Source organism: Mustelus asterias, chromosome 1 (assembly GCF_964213995.1).
Source record: "Mustelus asterias chromosome 1, sMusAst1.hap1.1, whole genome shotgun sequence".
Lineage (NCBI taxonomy): Eukaryota > Metazoa > Chordata > Chondrichthyes > Carcharhiniformes > Triakidae > Mustelus > Mustelus asterias.
In genome coordinates this window covers 16,126,361-16,148,960 of record NC_135801.1, presented here as the reverse complement: position 1 = coordinate 16,148,960, position 22,600 = coordinate 16,126,361, and the positions used below count along the sequence as shown (strand labels likewise).

General features: G+C 43.2%; 2 protein-coding genes across 5 annotated transcripts in view; both read left to right on the top strand.

The window, feature by feature from the left end:
- Positions 1–16,926, top strand: part of helq (helicase, POLQ like) — a 47,688-nt gene extending 30,762 nt beyond the window's left edge. For 2 of the 3 annotated variants that reach the window (XM_078209898.1, XM_078209882.1), the window contains 7 exons: positions 3,376–3,601; positions 4,610–4,767; positions 6,861–6,959; positions 11,898–12,071; positions 12,201–12,314; positions 13,194–13,328; positions 16,171–16,926. In XM_078209898.1, the coding sequence (XP_078066024.1) occupies positions 3,376–3,601; positions 4,610–4,767; positions 6,861–6,959; positions 11,898–12,071; positions 12,201–12,314; positions 13,194–13,328; positions 16,171–16,278 (1,014 nt within the window). In that variant the 3' untranslated portion in view covers positions 16,279–16,926. The remainder of the gene's footprint in view (positions 1–3,375; positions 3,602–4,609; positions 4,768–6,860; positions 6,960–11,897; positions 12,072–12,200; positions 12,315–13,193; positions 13,329–16,170) is intronic. The other variant, XM_078209891.1, reaches the window with a different exon arrangement.
- Positions 16,927–20,395: 3,469 nt separating this feature from the next.
- The window catches only part of hpse (heparanase), a 46,041-nt gene continuing 43,836 nt past the window's right edge, over positions 20,396–22,600 (top strand). For both annotated transcript variants that reach the window (XM_078209919.1, XM_078209912.1), the window contains exon 1: positions 20,396–20,811. In XM_078209919.1, coding sequence (XP_078066045.1) covers positions 20,615–20,811 — 197 coding nt within the window. In that variant the 5' untranslated portion in view covers positions 20,396–20,614. The remainder of the gene's footprint in view (positions 20,812–22,600) is intronic.

Here is a 22,600-nt window from a genome sequence, read left to right as displayed (position 1 = left end):
AGATTAATGACAAAAGCACAAGTCATCAAGTAACAATTAAGAGTTAATAATTGAGATGTAATAGTCAGTATTTATTGTCATGCTGAGGTTCAGAAAGAAATGACAACATAGCTTAGCTACTCTGATAATTGGAATACCTTAATGATTATTGCTTTGTAATTACATCAATTATTCCATGTTGGATTGTTTACTAAGAGAATCTCTAATAGTCAAACTATATAAACATTATATCCTTAAAGTTGTCAGGCTTCCCCATCCAGTCCTATATCACATTTCAAGGAAGAGGTTTTTTAATGACTCGGAAGGATGGTTTTACTGAAACATGTGAACTTTTGTTCACCACGAGTAAATCAAACATATTGCTTGTTTTGGCCTAAAATTCATATTCACAATTCAACTTTTTTGCTATATTTTATGCGAGGTGCCAGTCTGAGGGATGACACGTGATGATTAAATATAACCTGAATCAAATGAGGATTTAAGCTTTCCTACAAATTCCAGTTATGTGTAGTTTTGGATTATATATTCAGCTGCACAAGTATCTGATGTTCCAGCAACAACTGTGTCTTCATCATCTATGTAGATATAGAGAAAAAGAAGTTCCAGTACATGCCCCCAAGTATGCCTAACCAATCCAAGAAATAGACATTCACTCCACTCGCTGCTTATAATTCTTCATCCACGCTACCATCGTGGCACAGTAGTTAGCACTGCTGTCTCACAGTGCCAGGGACCCGGGTTCGATTCCCGGCTTGGGGCACTGTCTGTGCAGAGTTTGCACGTTCTCCCCGTGTCTGCGTGGGTTGCCTCCCACAGTCTGAAAGACATGCTGGTTAGGTGCATTGGCCATGCTAAATTCTCCCTCAGTGTACCTGAACAAGCGCCGGAGTGTGGCAACTAGGGAATTTTCACAGTAACTTCATTGCAGTATTAATGTAGGCCTAATAAAATAAACTTTAACCATTTTACTTTCGGGATAGAGACCTTCACAAAGCACTTGTGCGGCACTTCATCAAATATTTTTTCTAAGTTTGAAATCACTTCTTATTTCTATAAAGTTAGCTAGTTTTTCTCTGAACTTGATGAAGTTACCAGATTTACAAACCTATGTTGATTGCCCCTCAACGTCCATTTTTTCTTTCACCCGTGTTTTTCCTCATGGTGGTACTTGCCTTTTAATTTATTCTTGCGAGGTGACTGATGGCAGTAAGGCTGACATTTTTAGCTATCTCTAATTACGCTGAGGAAGTGATCGTGCTTCTTCTCTTTGAACTGTTATATTACTCCCACGATGATGAGAAGCAAGAAACATGAGAATATTGACCCAGCAACAATGAAAGAATGGTGATTATATCTCGGTCAGTTTAGTGTGTGACTTGGAGGGGAACTTGGAGCTGATGGTGTTCCCATGTTATTGTTGCTCTTGTCTTACTTGGTAGCCATGATGTGCAGATGCCACCGTTGGACCGACTCACTCACCTGATGAAGGAGCAATGCTCCAAAAGCTCATGATACCATATAAACCTGTTGGACTTTAACCTGGTGTTGGGAGACGTCTTATTTGATGGTAGAGGTCACAGGGTAGGGAAATGCTATTGAAGTAAGCTTGGGGAGTTACTGCAATGTGGTCTGTACATTGTACGCTAGTGGTGGAGGGGTGGATGTTGAGTTCAGTTGCAGAGAAGCTAATCAAACAAACTGCTTTAGCTCAAATGGTGTTGAACTTGTTGAGTGTTTCAATCTATTCAATCTAGGAGAATGGTGAGAATTCTAGCACACCCGACTTAAGCCTTGTTGAGGTGGAGAAGTTTAAAGAGGTCAAGAGGTCAGTGGTGTCCACCATGGTGTTGAGAGTAATGGCACAGTCGGAGGTCAAGGAGAAATTATAATTTGTTAATTCCCTTATAGTTTGCCGATGCCAATATAGAACAAGTCTATAGTTAACTGGCTTTTCCATTTTCCTTTTTGTTGTAACATAACCTGTAATATGCACTTTGACTGATGGATTAGTAGCAGCCAAGTTTAACATGAGTTATTCAACAAGGATTATTATCTGAAGAAAAGAATAGAAATATTTTGCAACATAAGGCAAAGTTGTGTCTTTTTCGGTATATAGAAAATGGTAGTTCAGGTTATATCCCGCTCCCAGCAGAAGGAAGGAATCATGGCACCAGATTGTCAACAAAAATATGAACATGTTCTTGAAGTGTTTGGAATATTGAGAAAGGGACTTGAATTATTTGTTTTTAATCATGGACAGAACTTGGGTTAAAGAAAAGTCACACACTGAGAATGTTGTTCAGATGGTTCTAAGTAACATTCTTTTATCCTCACACAATGAAGATTTATTGTTAAAGATTTAGTATTCATTTGACTCGTGCATGATTGAATGAACAATGATTGTATCCCAGCAACTTTGTTTCATGATTTTTTTAACATCTTGTACCCCAAGTGAATATTGTACTTAATTTAATCTTGATTAAAGCTGCTTTGCTCACTGTGACAACAGAAAATTTAGGATTTACTCTGAAATATAACACGTTTTAAATAGTATTTATTAATTATACACTGAAAGCCTCAAAATAATTTCAAAGTTTATAGTCATAAAGAGTCTAACTATCCAACCAGTCATATGAAGCATTTGCAGGATATTGTGTCAAAAAACTCATTTAGTTGTTCTCAGTGTCAAATAGCTATCTTGCTTTAGTTGATTTTGTGATGTCAAAGAATCCCTACAGTGCAGAAGGAGGCCATTTGGCCCATCAAGTCTGCACCAACACCAATACCACCCAGGTCCTATCCCCATAACCCCACACATTTACCCTCCTAATCTCCCTGACATAAAGGGGCAATTTAGCATGGCTAATCCACCTAACCTGTACATCTTTGGAGTGTGGCAGGAAACCGGAGCACCCGGAGGAAACCCGCACAGACATGAGGAGAACATGTGAACTCCACACAGACACTGACTCGAGGCCGGAATTGAACCCGGGGCCCTGGCGCTGTAAGGCAGCAATGCTAACCACTGTGCCATCCTCAAAAGAAACTCTATCATACTCAAAAATACATTGAAGCAGAATGCACAATTTAGGAAACCATTGACTATTGCAGTGTAGAATGACGATGGTGCTCTGTTAATACTAAATTTTGCTGATAAATTAATGCTGTTTTTCATTCAATGGGCAAGTTATATAAAGTTTTTTATATCACAGTTGCCAGTGCGATAGCAATATTAATTAAAAGCATGGCCATGACGATCCAATGAAGTTGCCTGAACTGTGTGGCAACACTGTATCATTATCAGCTAACTAGAAAGTGGTTGTTCAAGTTGACTATTGACTGATATTTGTATTTTCTTAACTCCCCCCTCAAAAGGTTGCCCAGACACTTGATAAAATTGTTGAGTTCATGGCTGGCACTCTGCTTGGTGTGCAGCAGGAACAACTCTTCAAAGGGAAAGGCATTCTGGAAGTCATAGAACAAGCATTGGAACAATTGCTGGAAAAGGGTTTAATAGAGAGCAAAGTGTCAAGTAGCAGCAATGAGGAAGAAATGTACCACAAGTTGCAAGTCACAAAGCTGGGTCATGCTACTTTCAAAGGTGAGCCTGGGACTCCTGTTTTCATATTAGCTTTGTTCTGGCTTTGACAAAGGGTCAGTCTGGACTCGAAACGTCAGCTCTTTTCTCTCCTTACAGTTGCTGCCAGACCTACTGAGATTTTCCAGCATTTTTTCTCTTTTGGTTTCAGATTCCAGCATCCGCAGCAATTTGCCTTTAATCCCGTTCTCGTTTACTGACCATATCGAGACAAATTATTTCTAGGATTCGAAGTAGGGGGAACTCCCTCTTGTGAAAGCATTCTATTTCTTTCCAGGAACTGTTCTTCCGACAAGCACTGTGCTCAGAGCTGAGTCTTCACTGGACAGATTTCCTACTGTATAGTGGTCCGGATCTGCTGTACACATTTAAGACTCTGTGCATTAGATCATAAGAAATAAGAACAGTAGTAGGCCATGCAGCCCCTTGAACCTGCTTTGCCATTCAATAAGCATGTGGGCAGGATTCGCTGGCCTCCCTGCGGCATCATTCTCGCAGTGGGAGGCAGTGCTCTGTGGCCGGTGGCAGGATCTTCTGGTCCCAACGGTGTCAATGAGATTTTGCATTGACTGCACCCCACTCTGCCAGGAAACACGCGGTGGGACCAGAAGATCCTGCCAGCACGAACAGCCAGAAAGTTCCAGCCCATGTCTGAACTTTGATGTCAATTCCACTTCCCCCAGCAGCCCTTACAATCCCTTAGATTCCTTTGGTCTCTCAAAATCTGCTGTTCTCAGTCTTTAATACACTCATCCACTGAGCATTCACAGCCTTTTTAGGTAGAGATTGCCAAAGATTCACAGACCTCCAGGTGAACAATTTCTCCTCATCTCAGTCCTAAAAGATCGACTCCTCATCCTGAGACTATGACCCATAGTTTTACACTCTCCAATCAGAGGAAACAGTCTCTCAGCATCTACCCTGTCAAGCCCTCTGAAGTATTTTATAAGTTTAATTGAGATTGTCTCTCTGTGCTGGACAGATTCTCTCATATATTGTTTTTGCCTCCAGGATCAATAGACTTGGTTTACTGCGATACTTTGAACACGGACTTGAAGAAAAGCCTGGAGGGGTTGGTGCTTGGCAACTATCTCCACCTCATCTACCTGGTAACACCGTACGATATGGTTTCCCAGTGCACTCCAGATTGGATGGTCTATTTTAGGCAGGTAAGGTATGGATGGGGATTTGTTGAGCCATTCACAGTTGCACAGTCGTCCCATCTGAGTCAGCCCGCACACCTCAGTACTTACTTTTGTATTCATAAGGACAAAATTGGCAGTGTGTTCTTTTAGTTAAATACCAGCCACCAGAGACTTGGATAAAGTAGAGCTGTGTTTTCTGGGAGCAGAGAAACTTAAAAGGGATCTAACAGAAATTTTGAAAAGTTTGAGAACATAAATAGTGAATGCTTTTCACTGGTGAATTGGGAACAAGTGAGTTTTATATTTGGATTAGTACAAGAAATATAAAGGTTGAGTTTGTTCGTGCAAAGTAATTTTAGAACATGAAATGTTGCACTGCAAGCGGTTACTGTGTCAAATCAATAGGATTTAAGAAAGGATTAGAGATATACTCCAAGAAAAACATTAAAGATACAGAGGAAGCTAATGAAATGGGATCAGATTAAGTAACTAACTTATGTAGCTGACACAGGAACAACTGTTTTTCTTCTGTGCTACAATACCGCAATTTGACAGTATCACTTCTTGCAGTATTGCCATCCAAGAGAGTTCAGGAAATCCACAATCTAGAGCACTTCTGACAGCTAACAGATCCCCTTATAATTTTTCAATGCTTGTGTGTACATATTCCCATGAAGATTAGTTTGGATAAACATGGTTCAAAAAGACATTAACATATTGTTGTGGTACTTCCAAAGGTTTCTGACTGAGCATTACTGTATATAATATCTTAGTTTGACAGGAGTTAGAAGTTACCATTGGATGTTCGAATTTTGTAAAGCTTTGCGATATGTCCGGTGGGAGAGGAGGAATTTTGTGCCATTTTGTTTTTTTTTTAGAAAAATGTTTGATTCTCGCATAAACACAGAAACATTGGACCCAAGCTATCTATCTTCAACACATGAACAAATCACATTTACCAATCCTGTGCCTATGTAACTTCAACCCCTTTTCCCATCATCCAGCTATCCAATCTAATTTTCAAAAATGACACACTTCTGCCTTAACCTCTCATAGAGTCCCTACAGCGCAGAAGCACTGCATATCTATATGCATAATGACACTAAATTATTAAGGTAACTAGGAAGTGGCAGCACCTGCACATAGAATCAAAGAATCCTGCAGTGCAGAAGGAGGCCATTCGGCCCATCGAGCCTGCACCGACAACAATGCCACCCAGGCTCTATCCCTTTAACCCCACATATTTACCCTGCTAATCCCCCTGACACTAAAGGGCAATTAAGCATGGCCAATTTACCTAACTCGCACATCTTTGGACTGTGGGAGGAAACCGGAGCACGCACAGGAAGCCCACGCAGACATGGGGAAAACGTGCAAACACCACACAGTCACCCGAGGCAGGAATTAAACCCGGGTCCCTGGCGCTGTGAGGCAGCAGTGCCAACCACTGTGCCCACAGTGCCACACTGTGCCCACAGTTGCTCAAATTCAACTTTAGATAATGTCCATCTCCAAATGTCCGAAGTCCTGAACTGAAAGTATGAAATTGAATATCACAATGATGCCTCTCTCATGAACGTTCTATTATTTCACACCATCCTGTATATGTAAATGTATATCGCTCTTCCTTCATCATTGCTGGGTTAATTTCCTAGAATTCCCGACCTAACTCCATGTAGCAATGCCAAATAGATTTCAGTAATTCATAGAAAAAGTCCTACCTCGAGGGCTAACTAGAATGGGCAATAAGTGCCGATCTTGCCAGTGAGTCCTGCATCCCCAAAAACTATTATATAAAAAAACAAGATTGAACTCATAAAAATGTCATTGGAAAATTTTAAACATTCTAGGTAGAAGTTATACTTGGCAGTATTATACGGACACTTGACTCCCTTTGTACCAGATCTCTTGCACCCACAATAGTCTGTGTATTTACTCACAATTTTATTCAGGGATTCATTGCATGTTCAAATTATAGAGGCTGTTGTCGGTTCTTCAGATTGGTCCTTTATTGTCTCTTTAACCCTGGTGAAATGCAGGGAAGTATTTAATCTTGTGACAATATTACAGCATCTTGCTGAAGAACGATTTCAATAAATGTTTTATTCCAATTCTAGTTTCATCAGTTGGATATAGTTGAACAGAAGGTCTTTGCCATTGTGGGTGTACCTGAGAGCTTCCTTACAAAGAAGGCCTCTGGTCAAGCAGTTAGGAAGGTAAGAGGAAAATCTGCTTTCTCAAAATGTATTAAAATATATTAATGCATTGACAGATGGTGTGTTTGCACGGCTAATTGTCCCTAGTTTGGGATACAGTGTCTTTATCCTTTGTAAATTCCTTACAAAAGTTGATTTCCCAAAATTTTAAAGAAGATTTTTCCCGGGCCTTCTTACAGCAAGGAAAGAAACATCAGAAAAGTTAAACTCTCCCGGCATTTATGCTTGTTTCAGATGCTCTGGTCTTGATTCCACCTTCAAGCCATTAAATCACCACTCGGTGAGGTTCTTGTAAGGTAACAACCTTAGCTCAAGCTCTCTCACCTTGGTGTTAGAATGTTATTATTTCAAGTCCCAATTCAGAGACTTGAGCATACAGTCTAATACTCCAGTGTATTTGAGGGATTGCTGCATTGTAGGAAGTGTTGTCTTTCAGATATTAAACCAAGGCCCAGTCTGCTCTCAAGCAGATAGCACTATTCAAAAAGGAAGGGGGGACTTCTCCCAGTTTGGCCTTTAACAACCATCACTGAAATAGATTTCCTGGTCATTGATCTAATTGTTGTTCATAGGAACTTGCTGTGCACAAATTGGCTACCATGTTTCCTGACATTACAGCTGGGATAGCCAATCCTCCAACATTGGCCAAGAGTCTCCAGGAATTGAAGATTGATCTCCAGTACAGTGCTCTGTGTAATCCTAGAGAAACACATATGGGCATTAAAAAAGATTGGGGGGTGCTATCTCACAAAAAAATTCTAAGTGCCAAGCGAGCATGAAAATGGGAGAGAATTGCATCCATTTTTTTGGCAAGCTCTCTGGCGGAATCCTATGGCATTTTAGTGCAAAACAAGAGACAAAGTGTGATTCACGCCAGTAGGGGAGAGTGGACAGAGTCTGTTCTCGGCTGCTCGCATGCGTCAATCTCTCAGTGTACTGTGCAAGGACACTGAGAGATCGCTCACTCCCCACCCCACCTCCCCTCTCCCCAGATCACTAGCCTCCACCTCCCCCCCCCCCCCCCAACCCCCCCCCAACCAATCACTAGCCCCCACCTCCCCCTATTCCCCCACACCAATCGCTGTTCACTTATTATTGACTCCAACACTCTCTGACAACTGCCTAAGGCTTAACCAGGCCTTTTGCAACCATGATATCATAAGAACATAAGAAATAGGAGCAGGAGTAGGCCATCTCGCCCCTCGAGCCTGCCCCGCCATTCAATAAGATCATGGCTGATCTGACGTGGATCAGTACCACTTACCCGCCTGATCCCCATAACCCTTAACTCCCTTACCGATCAGGAATCCATCCATCCGCGCTTTAAACATATTCAGCGAGGTAGCCTCCACCACCTCAGTGGGCAGAGAATTCCAGAGATTCACCACTCTCTGGGAGAAGAAGTTCCTCCTCAACTCTGTCTTAAACCGACCCCCCTTTATTTTGAGGCTGTGTCCTCCAGTTTTAACTTCCTTACTAAGTGGAAAGAATCTCTCCGCCTCCACCCTATCCAGCCCCCGCATTATCTTATAAGTCTCCATAAGATCCCCCCTCATCCTTCTAAACTCCAACGAGTACAAACCCAATCTCCTCAGCCTCTCCTCATAATCCAAACCCCTCATCTCCGGTATCAACCTGGTGAACCTTCTCTGCACTCCCTCCAATGCCAATATATCCTTCCTCATATAAGGGGACCAATACTGCACACAGTATTCCAGCTGCGGCCTCACCAATGCCCTGTACAGGTGCATCAAGACATCCCTGCTTTTATATTCTATCCCCCTCGCGATATAGGCCAACATCCCATTTGCCTTCTTGATCACCTGTTGTACCTGCAGACTGGGCTTTTGCGTCTCATGCACAAGGACCCCCAGGTCCCTTTGCACGGTAGCATGTTTTAATTTGTTTCCATTGAGATAGTAATCCCATTTGTTATTATTTCCTCCAAAGTGTATAACCTCGCATTTATCAACGTTATACTCCATTTGCCATATCCTCGCCCACTCACTCAGCCTGTCCAAATCTCTCTGCAGATCTTCTCCGTCCTCCACACGATTCACTTTTCCACTTATCTTTGTGTCGTCTGCAAACTTCGTTACCCTACACTCCGTCCCCTCCTCCAGATCATCTATATAAATGGTAAACAGTTGCGGCCCGAGTACCGATCCCTGCGGCACGCCACTAGTTACCTTCCTCCAACCGGAAAAACACCCATTTATTCCGACTCTTTGCTTCCTGTCGGATAGCCAGTCCCCAATCCACTTTAACACACTACCCCCAACTCCGTGTGCCCTAATCTTCTTCAGCAGCCTTTTATGGGGCACCTTATCAAACGCCTTTTGGAAATCCAAAAACACCGTATCCACCGGTTCTCCTCCATCAACCGCCCTAGTCACATCTTCATAAAAATCCAACATGTTCGTCAAGCACGACTTTCCCCTCATGAATCCATGCTGCGTCTGATTGATCGAACCATTTCTATCCAGATGCCCTGCTATCTCCTCTTTAATAATGGATTCCAGCATTTTCCCTACTACAGATGTTAAGCTGACCGGCCTATAGTTACCCGCCTTTTGTCTCCTTCCTTTTTTAAACAGCGGCGTAACATTAGCCGTTTTCCAATCAACCGGCACTACCCCAGAATGCAACGAGTTTTGATAAATAATCACTAACGCATCCACTATTACCTCTGACATTTCTTTCAATACCCTGGGATGCATTCCATCCGGACCCGGGGACTTGTCCACCTTCAGTCCCATTAATCTACCCAGCACTGCCTCTCTGGTAACATTAATTGTATTAAGTATTTCTCCTGCTGCCAACCCTCTATCGTTAATATTTGGCAAACTATTTGTGTCCTCCACCGTGAAGACCGACACAAAAAACTTATTTAAAGACTCAGCCATATCCTCATTTCCCACTATTAACTCCCCCCTCTCGTCCTCCAAGGGTCCAACATTCACTCTAGCCACTCTATTCCTTTTTATATATTTATAAAAACTTTTACTATAATTTTTTATATTAATTGCTAGCCTAGCTTCATAGTCTATCCTTCCTTTCTTTATCGCTTTCTTAGTCTCTCTTTGTTGTTTCTTAAATTTTTCCCAATCACTTGTTTCTCCACTATTTTTGGCCACTCTGTACGCAGCTGTTTTTATTTTAATATATCATATTATATCATATTTGACCTCAAGATAAGCGTTGAACCATACATTCACACTGTCACTAAGACCACCTACTTCCACCTCCATAAATCACATGATATGCCGCTGACTGAGCTCATTTGCTGCTTTAACTCTCACTCATGCCTCTGTTACCTCCAGACTTCATTATTCTAATGCATTCCTGACCAGCTTCCCACATTCCACACTCAGTAAACCTGAGCTCATCCAAAGCTCTGCTGCATGTGTCGTAACTCTGACCAAATTCTATTCAGCCATCAGTCCTGTGCTTGCTGACCTACACTGGTTCCCTGTTAAGTAACGCTCTGAAACTCATTCCCTAAATCTCTTTGCTTCTGTGCCACACTTTCCTCTTTCAAGACACAGCTAGCATTTTGATCAACTTTCGGTCATCTGCCCTAATTTCTGCTTGTGTGGTTCCAAGTCATCCTTGTTTTATGATGCCTTTGTGAAACGCCTTGGGGCATTTTATTATGTTGAAGGCACAATGTAAATACAAGGTGCTGTTGTCTCTTTTAACCTTGTGACTGTCCATATATATAAATAAACTTGTTTCAGAGAAGTGGGGTTTATAGTTGCCGACAGATCCCATTCAGGAGCAGGATAGCATCTCTACAGACCATCACTGGAACACCACAGATGCTGTCAGACTTGCTGAGATTTTCCAGCATATTCTGTTTTATATCACTGGATCATTATTACCGAGGAGTACAAATAGTTGCATTGGTTGTAAGTATAAGACCATAAGATATAGGAGCAGAATTAAGCCACTCGGCCCATCAAGCCTGCTCTGCCAGTCAGTGGCTGATATTTTTCTCATCCCTATGCTCCTGCCTTTTCCCCATAACCCCTGATCCCCTTATTAATCAAGAACCTATCTATCTCTGTCTTAAAGACACTCAATGATCTGGCCTCCACAGCCTTTTGTGGCAAAGAGTTCCACAGATTCAGCACTCTCTGGCTGAAGAAATTCCTCCTCATCTCTATTTTAAAGGATCGTCCCTTTAGTCTGGGGTTGTGCCCTCTGGTTCTAGTTTTTCCTACTGGTGGAAACATCCTCTCCACGTCCACTCTATCCAGGCCTCGTAGTATCCTGTAAGTTTCAATAAGATCACCCCTCATCCTTTTAAACTCCAACGAGTACAGACCCAGAGTCCTCAAATGTTCCTCATATGACAAGCTCTTCATTCCAGAGATCATTCTTGTGAACCTCCTCTGGACCCTTTCCAAGGCCAGCACATCCTTCCTTAGATACGGGGCCCAAAACTGCTCTCAATACTCCAAATGGGGTCTGACCAGAGCCTTATGCAGCCTCAGAAGTACATCCCTGCTCTTGTATTCTAGCCCTCTCGACATGAATGCCAACATTGCATTTGCCTTCCTAACTGCCGACTGAATCTGCATGTTAACCTTAAGAGAATCTTGAACAAAGTCTCCCAAGTCCCTTTGTGTTTCTGATTTCCTAAGCATTTCCCCATTTAGAAAATAGTCTATGCCTCTGTTCCTCCTTCCAAAGTGCATAACCTCACACTTTTCCACATTGAATTCCATCTGCCACTTCTTTGCCCACTCTCCTAGCCTGTCCAAGTCCTTCTGCAGTCCCCCTGCTTCCTCAATACTACCTGTCCCTCTACATATCTTTGTATCATCTGCAAACTTAGCAGCAGTGCCTTCAGTTCCTTCTTCCAAATCGTTAATGTATATTGTGAAAAGTTGTCGTCCCAGCACCGACCCTACTGTAATTTTCTTCCTGTAGACTGTTGATGGGTTTGTTGTAGCCCGGTTCTACCTATCATTGGTGCTGTACTCCCTTTTCAAAGAAATGAACACATGGGCGGTAGCGCAGAAGTTCAACATGTCTCGTGGCTTTATGCAAAATCTGCTGAATTCAGCGGCAGCTTTCTCCTCTAGTGTGCTGCATTTCTGTGAGGTATTTGTAAAGCCTTCAATTAATATTTACAATCTACTTCGTTCTGTAATTGAAAATCTTTTACAATTTCGCCCAAAGTGTTTCTTGTTTAACTTAAGTTTGATTTCAATTTTGTTTTATTGCCTACAGGAATTAGAGGAGTTCTGGGCATATCAGGCTCTCTTTCAAGACCTCACTCATAAACTGTCATACTGTGTGAAACCAGAACTTGTCTCTCTTATGGAAGTATCGGGCGTCCTGGAGGTCTGTAAATCTGCATTAACATTTTTATCAAATGCGGGATTTAGTTATGAGGCCAGGATGTAGTTTGCTCAGCAAAATAAGTAGGCAGGTAGCATGGTGGCACAGTGGTTAGCACCGCTGTCTCACAGCGCCTGGGACCCGGGTTCGATTTCAGGGTTGAGTCACTGTCTGTGCAGAGTCTGCACATTCTCCCCGTGTCTGCTTGGGTTTTCTCTGCATTCTCCAGTTTTCTCCAAAAGATGTGCTGGTTAGGTGCATTGGCCATGCTAAATTCTCCCTCAGTGTGCTCGACTAGGGGATTTTCACATAACTTCATTGCAGTGTTAATATAAGCTTACTTGTGACACTAATAAATAAACTTTAAACGAAGTATCTGGGATGTTCGTTGATATGGTATTTGTGTTTTGACATAAAGGAAAATAAAAAGCTTGGAGACATTGGGTTTAAACTGCTTTATCAAGTGAAAATTGGATAGGTGGCTTGAAGGAGAGAGTAAAATTACTCAGTAGGTAACTCATCACTGTTAGCCAGTGTTTCCAAAGGTGTTAACGCACTGTCTATGTGCATGGCCAGAGGCTCGATGTGCTGGCTAACAGCACTGTCTAAGTGGAGGGTAAACAAACTAACATTTTTCTCAAATGACTATATTCCAGCACACTGGTAACCTTGTCAAGCATCAACAGGGTTGTACCTGAAACATTAACTTGTTTTTTTCCTCTCCACATTGTTTTCCAACCCATGATTTTTTTTAAATTATCCAATCACACCTCCTCCAAAGTCAACATCTTTTATGAACTCCAAAAAATCTGATTAATTGTCAGAAAGTGTGTTCGTGATAGTTAATGCTGTGCGTAATTATTTCACTGGTTTGATTTGCAGGCTCGCGCCCGGCAGTTGTACAAAGCTGGTTATAAGTCTTTGTCTTATCTGGCTAATGCAAGCCCTGAAGTGTTGGTGCAGACAATTAAACATATGTCCAAACGCCAAGCAAAACAGATTGTTTCCTCCGCTAAAGTAAGCACCATTTTCTGGCTTCACGTCATCATTTGGATTATATTGATATTAGGATCAGTCAAGTCATTTGGTTTCTTTCCAAAGCAGATTTGTGTGTGGAATGAAGCCAACCAGCACTGTTGCCATGAAGGAGTGGGCACAGTAAGAAGTCTCACCAGGTTAAAGTCCAACAGGTTTATTTAGAATCACGAGCTTTCGGAGCACTGCTCCTTTATCAGATGAATGGGACTCACCACTCACCTGGGGTGGAACTCTTTGCCGCAGAAGGCTGTGAAGGCCAGGTCATTGAGTGTCTTTAAGACAGAGATAGATAGGTTCTTGATTAATAAGAGGATCAGGGGTTATGGGGAAAAGGCAGGAGAATGGGGATGAGAAAAATATCAGCCATGATTGAATGGCGGAGCAGACCCAATGGGCCGAGTGGCCTAATTCTGCTTCTATGTCTTATGGTCTAACTGAGTGGCTCACTGGGCCATTTCAGAGCGCAGTTAAAAGTCAACCAGTTTATTGAGAACCTGGAGTCACACATGGGCAAGACCACGTAAGGATGGCAGATCCCCTTCCCTAAAGGATAATAATTGATGGTCACAAATACTGCGACTAGCTTTCAATTCCAGATTTCTGATTAATTAGTTGAATTTAAATTCCACCAGCTTCTGGGGTGGGATTTAAACCCCTGTCCTTGGATTGCCAGCCCAGTCGAGGCCACTGCTTCCCCATAGCTCCTACATAAAGTGAAGTCACTATTGTGATTAATTGGCTGTGAAGTGTTTTGTGATGTCTTTGGGATGTTCTGGTGAAAAGTGTCTCAAGATGTGTAGATTAGGGGCATTAGCGGGGTAAATATGTGGGGTTAAGGGGATAGGGCCTGGGTAAGATCCTCTGTCGGAGAGTCGGTGCAGACTCGATAGTCCAAATGGCCTCCTTCCGCACTGTTATGATTCTATGAAATGTAAGTTTTCCCTTTAATTGCACACCTCTTGTTCGAAGCTGATCGACTCGTGGGCCCAGCACTCCCACGCTTATGTGTTTGTGTCACATGCAAACAAAGGCACCATGAGCACTTTCACATTAATGCCCAGGCCCTGTTATTGATGTAAGATTATAATGGATTTGGACATACTATCTCAAAGTTCCATCTCAAATCTAAAACATCATGGTGTTGTCCTCATGCTGCTAAATAGATTAGCTTCACGTGACTTTATGATGCACACGGTTCTCTGGGATAGAGTCAACTGATAATTGTACCTGGTTGCTGATATCTGACACATTGCTGAGTCACCTATTTTCTGAACTTCAGTGAAGATGGAGAAACCAAATCAGAGTGAGATTTGGTTACCGCAGAATAAAGATGGCTGCAGGTGTATATTCAATAGCTAAAAGTCCAGTATGATAAAGTCCTCCCAGCATGAGAGAAACTGAATATACCCACTGTCAGGGAGAATTACCCTCAGTTTATAGAAGCTTGGGAATAATTTTGACTGCAGATGGAGAGAGAATAATGATTCCATATCTGTACTCAGTAAAATCGCCATCATCCAAGATGACCACAGGTTGTTCAACCCCTTTGAGAGGGAGAGCTCATTGGTGGTGATTTAACCTGACGATCACCACATCTCAGGCGAAAGGCCATGGTTGGGAATGTGGGGCCTTCATGAATAATCTCAACCATTATGGGAATTGAACCCACGCTGTTGGCATCGCTCTGCATCATAAACCAGCCATCCAACCAACTGAGCTAAAATGATCTCTGTATCTGTACTATAAATGAGCTGGTGCATGTTACAGTTTGCACATTTGTACATACATAGAGGTGAATAACTCAGAAACTGTATTTATTGGATTCCAAAATAAGCTGAACCTGTTTTAGATGTATTTCCAATTGTATTTATTCCATTTTTGATTGATTTGATTTGATTTGATTTATTATTGTCCCAAGTATTAACATACAGTGAAAAGTATTGTTTCTTGTGCGCTATACAGACAAAACATACCGTTCATAGAGAAGGAAATGAGAGAGTGCAGAATGTAGTGTTACAGTCATAGCTAGGGTGTAAAGAAAGATCAACTTAATGCAAGGTAAGTCCATTCAAAAGTCTGACAGCAGCAGGGAAGAAGCTGTTCTTGAGTCGGTTGGTACATGACCTCAGACTTTTGTATCTTTTTCCCGAAGGAAGAAGGTGGAAGAGAGAATGTCCGGGGTGCGTGGGGTCTTTAATTATGCTGGCTGCTTTTCCGAGGCAGCGGGAAGTGTAGACAGTGTCAATGGATGGGAGGCTGGTTGATTGTAGCTTGATTAAAAGGGAAAAACATTGTAAAACTAAATCAATGAACAAACCCTGCACTTGCGTAAGTACTGTTGAGAAATATTCAGGTACCAGCACTTGCAACACTGTGTATATTGTAAAAACAAACACCAAAGTACCTACAGAGGGTTGAAGTTAACCTTGTTGGTAGAATAACACGATGAAAGGTACATACCAACTCCAGAAGGTGTAACCCCAGTAGCGTAACCCAGGAAGATCTCGCCCAGCGGGGTGGAACCTTGGGAAGTGTTTGGATGAACTAGTTGTATTCCCAGAAGGCGTAACCCTGAAGGCAAAAGCCCTGGAAGGTGAAGTCCCGCAATATTGCAAGATAACTTACAATGGACTCTCTTGTTGTAAAGGGATTGCCTGTTATTGTATTATTAAGTCTCGGTCTTGTATTAGTTTGTTGGTTTATTACTTTCTCATTTTTTGCATCAAAAACATCAAAACCTGTTTTGTCTCTTCTGACCTTTTATATTTCCAGATTTTTCTGTTTTTATTTCAATTTTTTTTTCATGGTTATCTGTTTACAGATGCTGCTAAATGAAAAAGCTGAAGCTTTGCAAGAAGAAGTTGAAGAGCTTTTGCAACTGCCCATTGACTTGCCACTACAGTCAGTATCTAATGAGACTTCCTGGTGACACGGCTACAGTCGAAATATGCTTGAAACTGCCCCGTAACTGTCTTGTGACTACCGTTAGTCAGCATCTGCTGAGACTGCCCATTGACTTCCCGTTACAGCCGGTATCTAGTCAGATTGCCTGGTGGTACAGCTATAGTCAAAATATGCCAAAACTGCCCCATGACATACTGTTGCAGTCTGTATCTACTGAGCTTGCCCATTGACTTACCATTATAGTCTGTATATACTGAGACTGTCTGGTGATGTATCACAACAGTTTGAATCGATTGAGACTGCCTGGTGATGTATCACAACAGTTTGAATCGATTGAGACTGCCTGGTGACTATAGATATCGCCCGCACTCCGTTATTAGGCACACAGAGATATTGCCTGTACCATATATTATTGTGACTGAACTAAGTGGAATGTTTTATGCTAAACCACTTATTTTCTTGTTTTGTGTGATTTAGTCAAGCAGAATAGTTGTTGGAGTGGACAAATACAACGCCTTGAGATCCGTAAACTGCAGTCTATTTTATATGTTAGTGTATAAAAAGTATTGAAATAGCCTCAAGTAAATAATTAGGTTTAATTATTCAAACGTCTGTTTACATATTTTTTAAATAAAAGTACACAAACGCATGTGCAATAAAATACTGAATTTATAATATTGTTTCTTGAAATGTTTTAGTGAGGGGCATTGGAGAATAGGATGAAATAAAAAATGTAACTTTTTATGAAAGTTGCAAAAGCCTGCAGTGCGATGCAGTGGTTCAGACTGCTAGTCTCACTGAAAGGCGAGCTTGGAATGGGGTGGATGACACTTTTTAACAAGCACACAAGACACCGTGAGGTAAACCCATCCCAAATATCAGGATAAAGGATTGGCCCCATGCTGAAAAATGATCAATTAACTTAAAGAGAAAGGAGCGAGGGAAATAGACCAGTTACTCCACAGTACATTCGTGGGAGTGATGGAGGGTGCAGCAATTAGAAAAAATTCATATTGATCCGAGTGCCAAGATTTTTCCCTCTTGGCTGCTCCTTGTTGCCGGTCCCTATCTCACGGTCCCTATCTTCCACGTAAGTACCATTTATTTCCCCACCTTCCCTACTCCCACCCTGCCTACAGTGAAAAACTATGCCCGGAATTTTCGGGCCGTTCACACCAGTGGGATTCTCTGGTCCCACTGCAGTGAACGGAGATTTGGCTGAGCGCCAAATTCCCCATCCTCCCTTGCAGGGGCAACAGGGCATGAACAGCTGGAAAATTCCGGCCGATGATTTTGCTATGCTTTTTTCAGCGTTAGTCCACAATCCCCTTTCCTCTATTTTTCTTCCTTCCCACATACCCAAACTCCCACACTTGCATTTCATTGTTCCCATGTCTCAAAATTCCCCTCTCATCCTCCCAGTGGCCACATCCAACCCACCTCCTTCTCCCAGGAGCAGCTTCCTGCTACTACCCTTGCCATTCCCCAGTACCATTACACAGCGTACTACATTCTGAGCATTAGAAAAATGTGCAAGATAAAATTAAGAACGAGATTTTCCGGCCGCACTCGCCCCAAGACTGGAAAATCCCACCCAAGGTCAACGGATCTTTGCGTGGTGCGTGTCCTGTCTGCTATGATTCCCGTTTAAGTTAATTTTTAAAGTTTTATTTATTTATCACAAGTAGGTTTACATTAACACTGCAATGAAGTTACTGTGAAATTCCCCTGGTGGGCGGGATGGGAAAATTCCATCCTAACTGCATGCTTAAACAAGAATTGTCCAGTAATACTCACTGAATCATAGAGAGTCATGGAACCCAAGCTGAAAATATCACTTCTTCAATACAGAATCACAGAATTGTTACAGCACAAATGGAGGCCACTCGGTCCATCATGTCTGCACCTGCTCTTTGAAATAGCAATCAACTTAGTGCCATTCTCCCGCCTTATCCCCAGAACCTTGCACTCTTCCTTTTCAGTCCAATTTCCTTTTGAATGCCTCGATTGAACCCGCCTCAGGCGACCGAGGGGGACTTCCGACCCGCCTGTCTGTCGCTGTACCGCGGCTATATTCACAGCTGGGTGTGCCTGGAGAGGGAGCATGCGGTGTCCAAGGGCACTGTTAACATCTTCCTTGCCCGCTGGACACCGCAGGGCCTGGGGTGCATTATCGACCCCGTTAATCACACTTTAATTTGATGTTTTAAGTTTCCTTTCTACTTCGTCCTTTGTTTCGGGCGGTTCCCCTCCTTTTGGGAGCTGCCCATTTTAATTTACCCCTCAGTTAATTTGATTTAGTTTATTTGGTTGGTCAAAAAGATTAATTGAACCCGCCTCCAACACACACTCAGACAGTGCATTCCAGACCTGAACCTCTGCAGTGAAAAATATTTTCCCTCGTGTTGTTTTTGCTTCTTTTGCAAATTACGTGAAATCTGAGCCCTCTCATTCTCCATCCTTTCACAAGTGAGAACAATTTCTCCCGGATAAAATCAAAATACTGCGGATGCTGGAATCTGAAACAAAAACAAAAATTGCTGGAAAATCTCAGCAGCTCTGACAGCATCTGTGGAGAGAAGATTCCGACTCGAAACATTGACTCTATTCGCTCTCCACACATGCTGTCAGACCTGCTGAGATTTTCCAGCATTTTCCGTTTTCGTTACAATTTCTCCCCATGTACTCCATCCAGACCTCCTCATGATTCTGAATGCCTCTATCAGATCTCCTCTGAGCCTTCTCTGATCCAAGGAAAGCAGTCCCAACTTCTCCATACTGTCTTCACAGCTGATGTTCCTCATCCCTGGAACCATTCTGGTAAATCTCTATAATATATCTCTAATGCATTCACATCTTTCCCAATGTGCAGCACCTGGAATTGAACACGATACTTCAGCTCTGTACGATACTGAGTAATAAAAACAGCTTGAGTAATCCAATCACCATAATTTAGTGATTTAGCTGTTGTGAGTTGCATATCGGATAAACGCAATCATTAAACTCAGTATGAGTAGCAACCATAAGGGATCTGCTAAATATTGTATGAATATTGTACACTGGAGTCCTTTGAAGTATATAGATGAAAAAAATTATGACTTTTCACACTACACGGCTAGAACTTGTAAGTAACACAAACTTGTGAGGGCGGCACAGTGTCACAATGGTTAGCACTGCTGCCTCACAGCGCCAGGGACCCTGGTTCAATTCCCAGCTCGGGTCACTGTCTGCGTGGAGTCTGCACGTTCTCCCCGTGACTGCGTGGGTTTCCTCCGGGTGCTCCGGTTTCCTCCCACAGTCCAAAAGACATGTTAGGTGCATTGAGGGCGGCACAGTGGTTAACACTGCTGCCTCACAGTGTCAGGGACCCGGGTTCGATTCCCAGCTTGGGTCACGGTCTGTGCGGTGTCTGCATGTTCTCCTCGTGTCTGCATGGGTTTCCTCTGGGTGCTCTGGTTTCCTCCCACAGTCTGAAAGACGTGCTGGTTAGGTGTATTTACCTGAACAGGCGCTGGAGTGTGGTGACGAGGGGAATTTTAATTGCAGTGTTAATGTAAACCTTACTTGTGACTAATAAACAAACTTTACTTTTACTTTACTCTGGTTTCCTCCCACAGACCAAAAGACATGCTGGTTAGGTGCATTGGCTATGCTAAATTCTCCCTCAGTGTACCCGAACAGGCGCTGGGGTGTGGCAACTAGGGGATTTTCACAATAACTTCATTGCAGTGTTAATGTGAGCCTACTTGTGACACCAATAAATAAACTTAAACTTGAAAACCAGGCTCATGTCAGGATTTCCGTCTTCACAGCGGTCAATCTTTGAGGTCTTGAAACCACAGATCAAATTAAACTCAGCAGCAGAGTCAAGTTGTCGATTTACCTTTGAAGTTTTTCAAAAGTCTCCCCGGAAGTGTCGGGTTCTTAACTGGATAGGTAGATAGCGGCTGTAAATGTCACTTAGTGTTTTTGCAGGGTTTGTCATGCCTTGCCAGTGAAGATGCAAGTGTTTCATTCACACATTCACTCACACACAGAATGCTGATGCTTCCCTGTTCTGGGTTGTCGGTGGAAGGCGGGTCAGTGATTCATTCGGTGCTAGTGCAATCTGCTGCTGGCTCTTTGCCACTTGGATCAGATGACAACTGACCTACCTGCAGTAGGGAAAGAGTTAGGAGGCTTCCGCCTGGAAAATTCCTTTTAACTGTGCAGAAAGAAGCCAGATTGGGCATTTGACAGCTTTAAGCTGCGCTTTGGAGAGTGAGATCAGCGCTGCCTGGTGTAGGGAGAGCTGCAGTCCCGGGACAGGGACAGCGCCTGCCTCACTGACTGCACGGAGGGAGGGAGTTTAAACTGGGACCATGAGCTCCCCGGCCCTCTGGCTGCTGCCCTGTGTTATGTGTGCGATGCTGCCCGGGCTCCACGCCGCTTCCCCGGGCTCCGAGTGTGTGCGAGTTCATCCCGAGTTCACCCACTCCCTGCGCACTGTCAGCCCTCGGTTCCTGTCGGTGGCTCTGGACGCCTCTCTGCTCCGGACACAGAGCCTGGATTTACTCCGGTAAGTGACCCAGATACTGTCGGTAAACCGCGAGGAGAGCTTCATGGTAACCCCCAGCCCGTGACTGTACCCACTGGTCAGTGTATTTAATAAAGGGATTCAATCCACTGGTCAGTTTATATAGTAACTCCCATTGGACTTATATGGTCGGTTTATATTGTACACATTGTTTAGTTTATACAATAATCTCCCCAAACTGGGATTGTACCCCACTGGTCACTGTGTACCATAACCCCCCTGCGATTATACCCACTAGTCAATCTATACACCTCCTCTCCCCCTCCCCCCAGGATTGTACCCCACTGGGCAGTCTATACGATAACCCCCCTGGGATTGTACCTCACTGGTCAGTGTGCACAATAATCCCCACTGCTATTGTACCCCACTGGTCAGTGTGCACAATAATCCTCACTGCGATTGTACCCCACTGGTCAGTCTGTACAATAACCCCCACTGGGATTGTACCCACTGGTCAGTCTGTACAATAATCCCCTTGGAATTGTACTCCCCCCCCCCCCCTCCCCGGGGATTGTACCCACTGGTCAGTCTGTACAATAATCCCCTGCGATTGTACCTACTGAGTATTTTGTACTCAGTACTGCACCTCCCCCACCCTGGATTGTACCCACTGGTCAGTGTATATAGTTTCCCCAGGATCACAGAATTGTTATTGGGCAAAAAGAGGCTGTTTGGTTCAAAGTGTTTGCACCGGCTCTGCAAATGAGCAATTAATTTAATGCCATTCCCCTGCTTCTCCCCACATTCTTCCTTTTCAGATAACAATCTACTTCCCTTGTGAATATTTGAATTGAACCTGCCTCCACCACACTCACAGGCAGTGAATTCCAGACCTAAACCGCATGATGTGTGAAAAAGTTGTTTGGCTTGTTATTTTTGCTTTTATTTTGTGCCAATTACTTGAAATCAGTGTGCTCTTGATCTCCATCCTTTCTTGAGTGGATTTCCCTACCTACTCTGTCCAGACCTCTCACGATTTTGAATGCCTCTGCCAAATCTCCTCTCAGCCTTCTCTTCTCCCAGGTAAAGAGTCTTAACTTTGCCAGAATTGTAACCACAACATACAGTAACCCTTGGGGGATTGTAATAGTGTTTGTTGCATTACTCTTATTCTTTCTATCTGTCTCTTTGTTCATCTATTCATCTCTGCGCCTCCCAGTGTGTGCTCTTTTTCTCCCCATCACTTTCATCTCTCTTTTTTTTAATCTTATTTTTTCTTCCTTTCATCTCGCTTTTCCTTTTTTGTATCTGTTCTTACCGTGTTTGTACTCACTGCAGGAAGAGATGATGTGGTGGCGGTGGGTGGGGTTAATGAGGGAAGGCCCTCTGTTGTTTGTGGGGTCACAATTCTGTGATCCTGGGGAAACTATATTCACTGACCAGTGGGTACAATCCAGGGTGGGGGAGGTGCAGTACTGAGTACAAAATAAACTGACCCAAGTAGGTACAATCAAGGGGGGGTGCGGGTATTGTACAGACTGACCAGTGGGTACAATTGCAGGGAGGTTATTGTACAGACTAACCAGTGGGATACAATCCCGGGGGGGTTATTGTACAGACCAACCAGTGGGGTACAATCCCAGGGGGGGTTATTGTACAGACTAACCAGTGGGATACAATCCCGGGGGGGTTATTGTACAGACTAACCAGTGGGGTACAATCCCAGGGGGGTTATTGTACAGACTAACCAGTGGGGTACAATCCCGGGGGGGGGGGGTTATTATACAGACTAACCAGTGGGATACAATCCCGGGGGGGTTATTGTACAGAC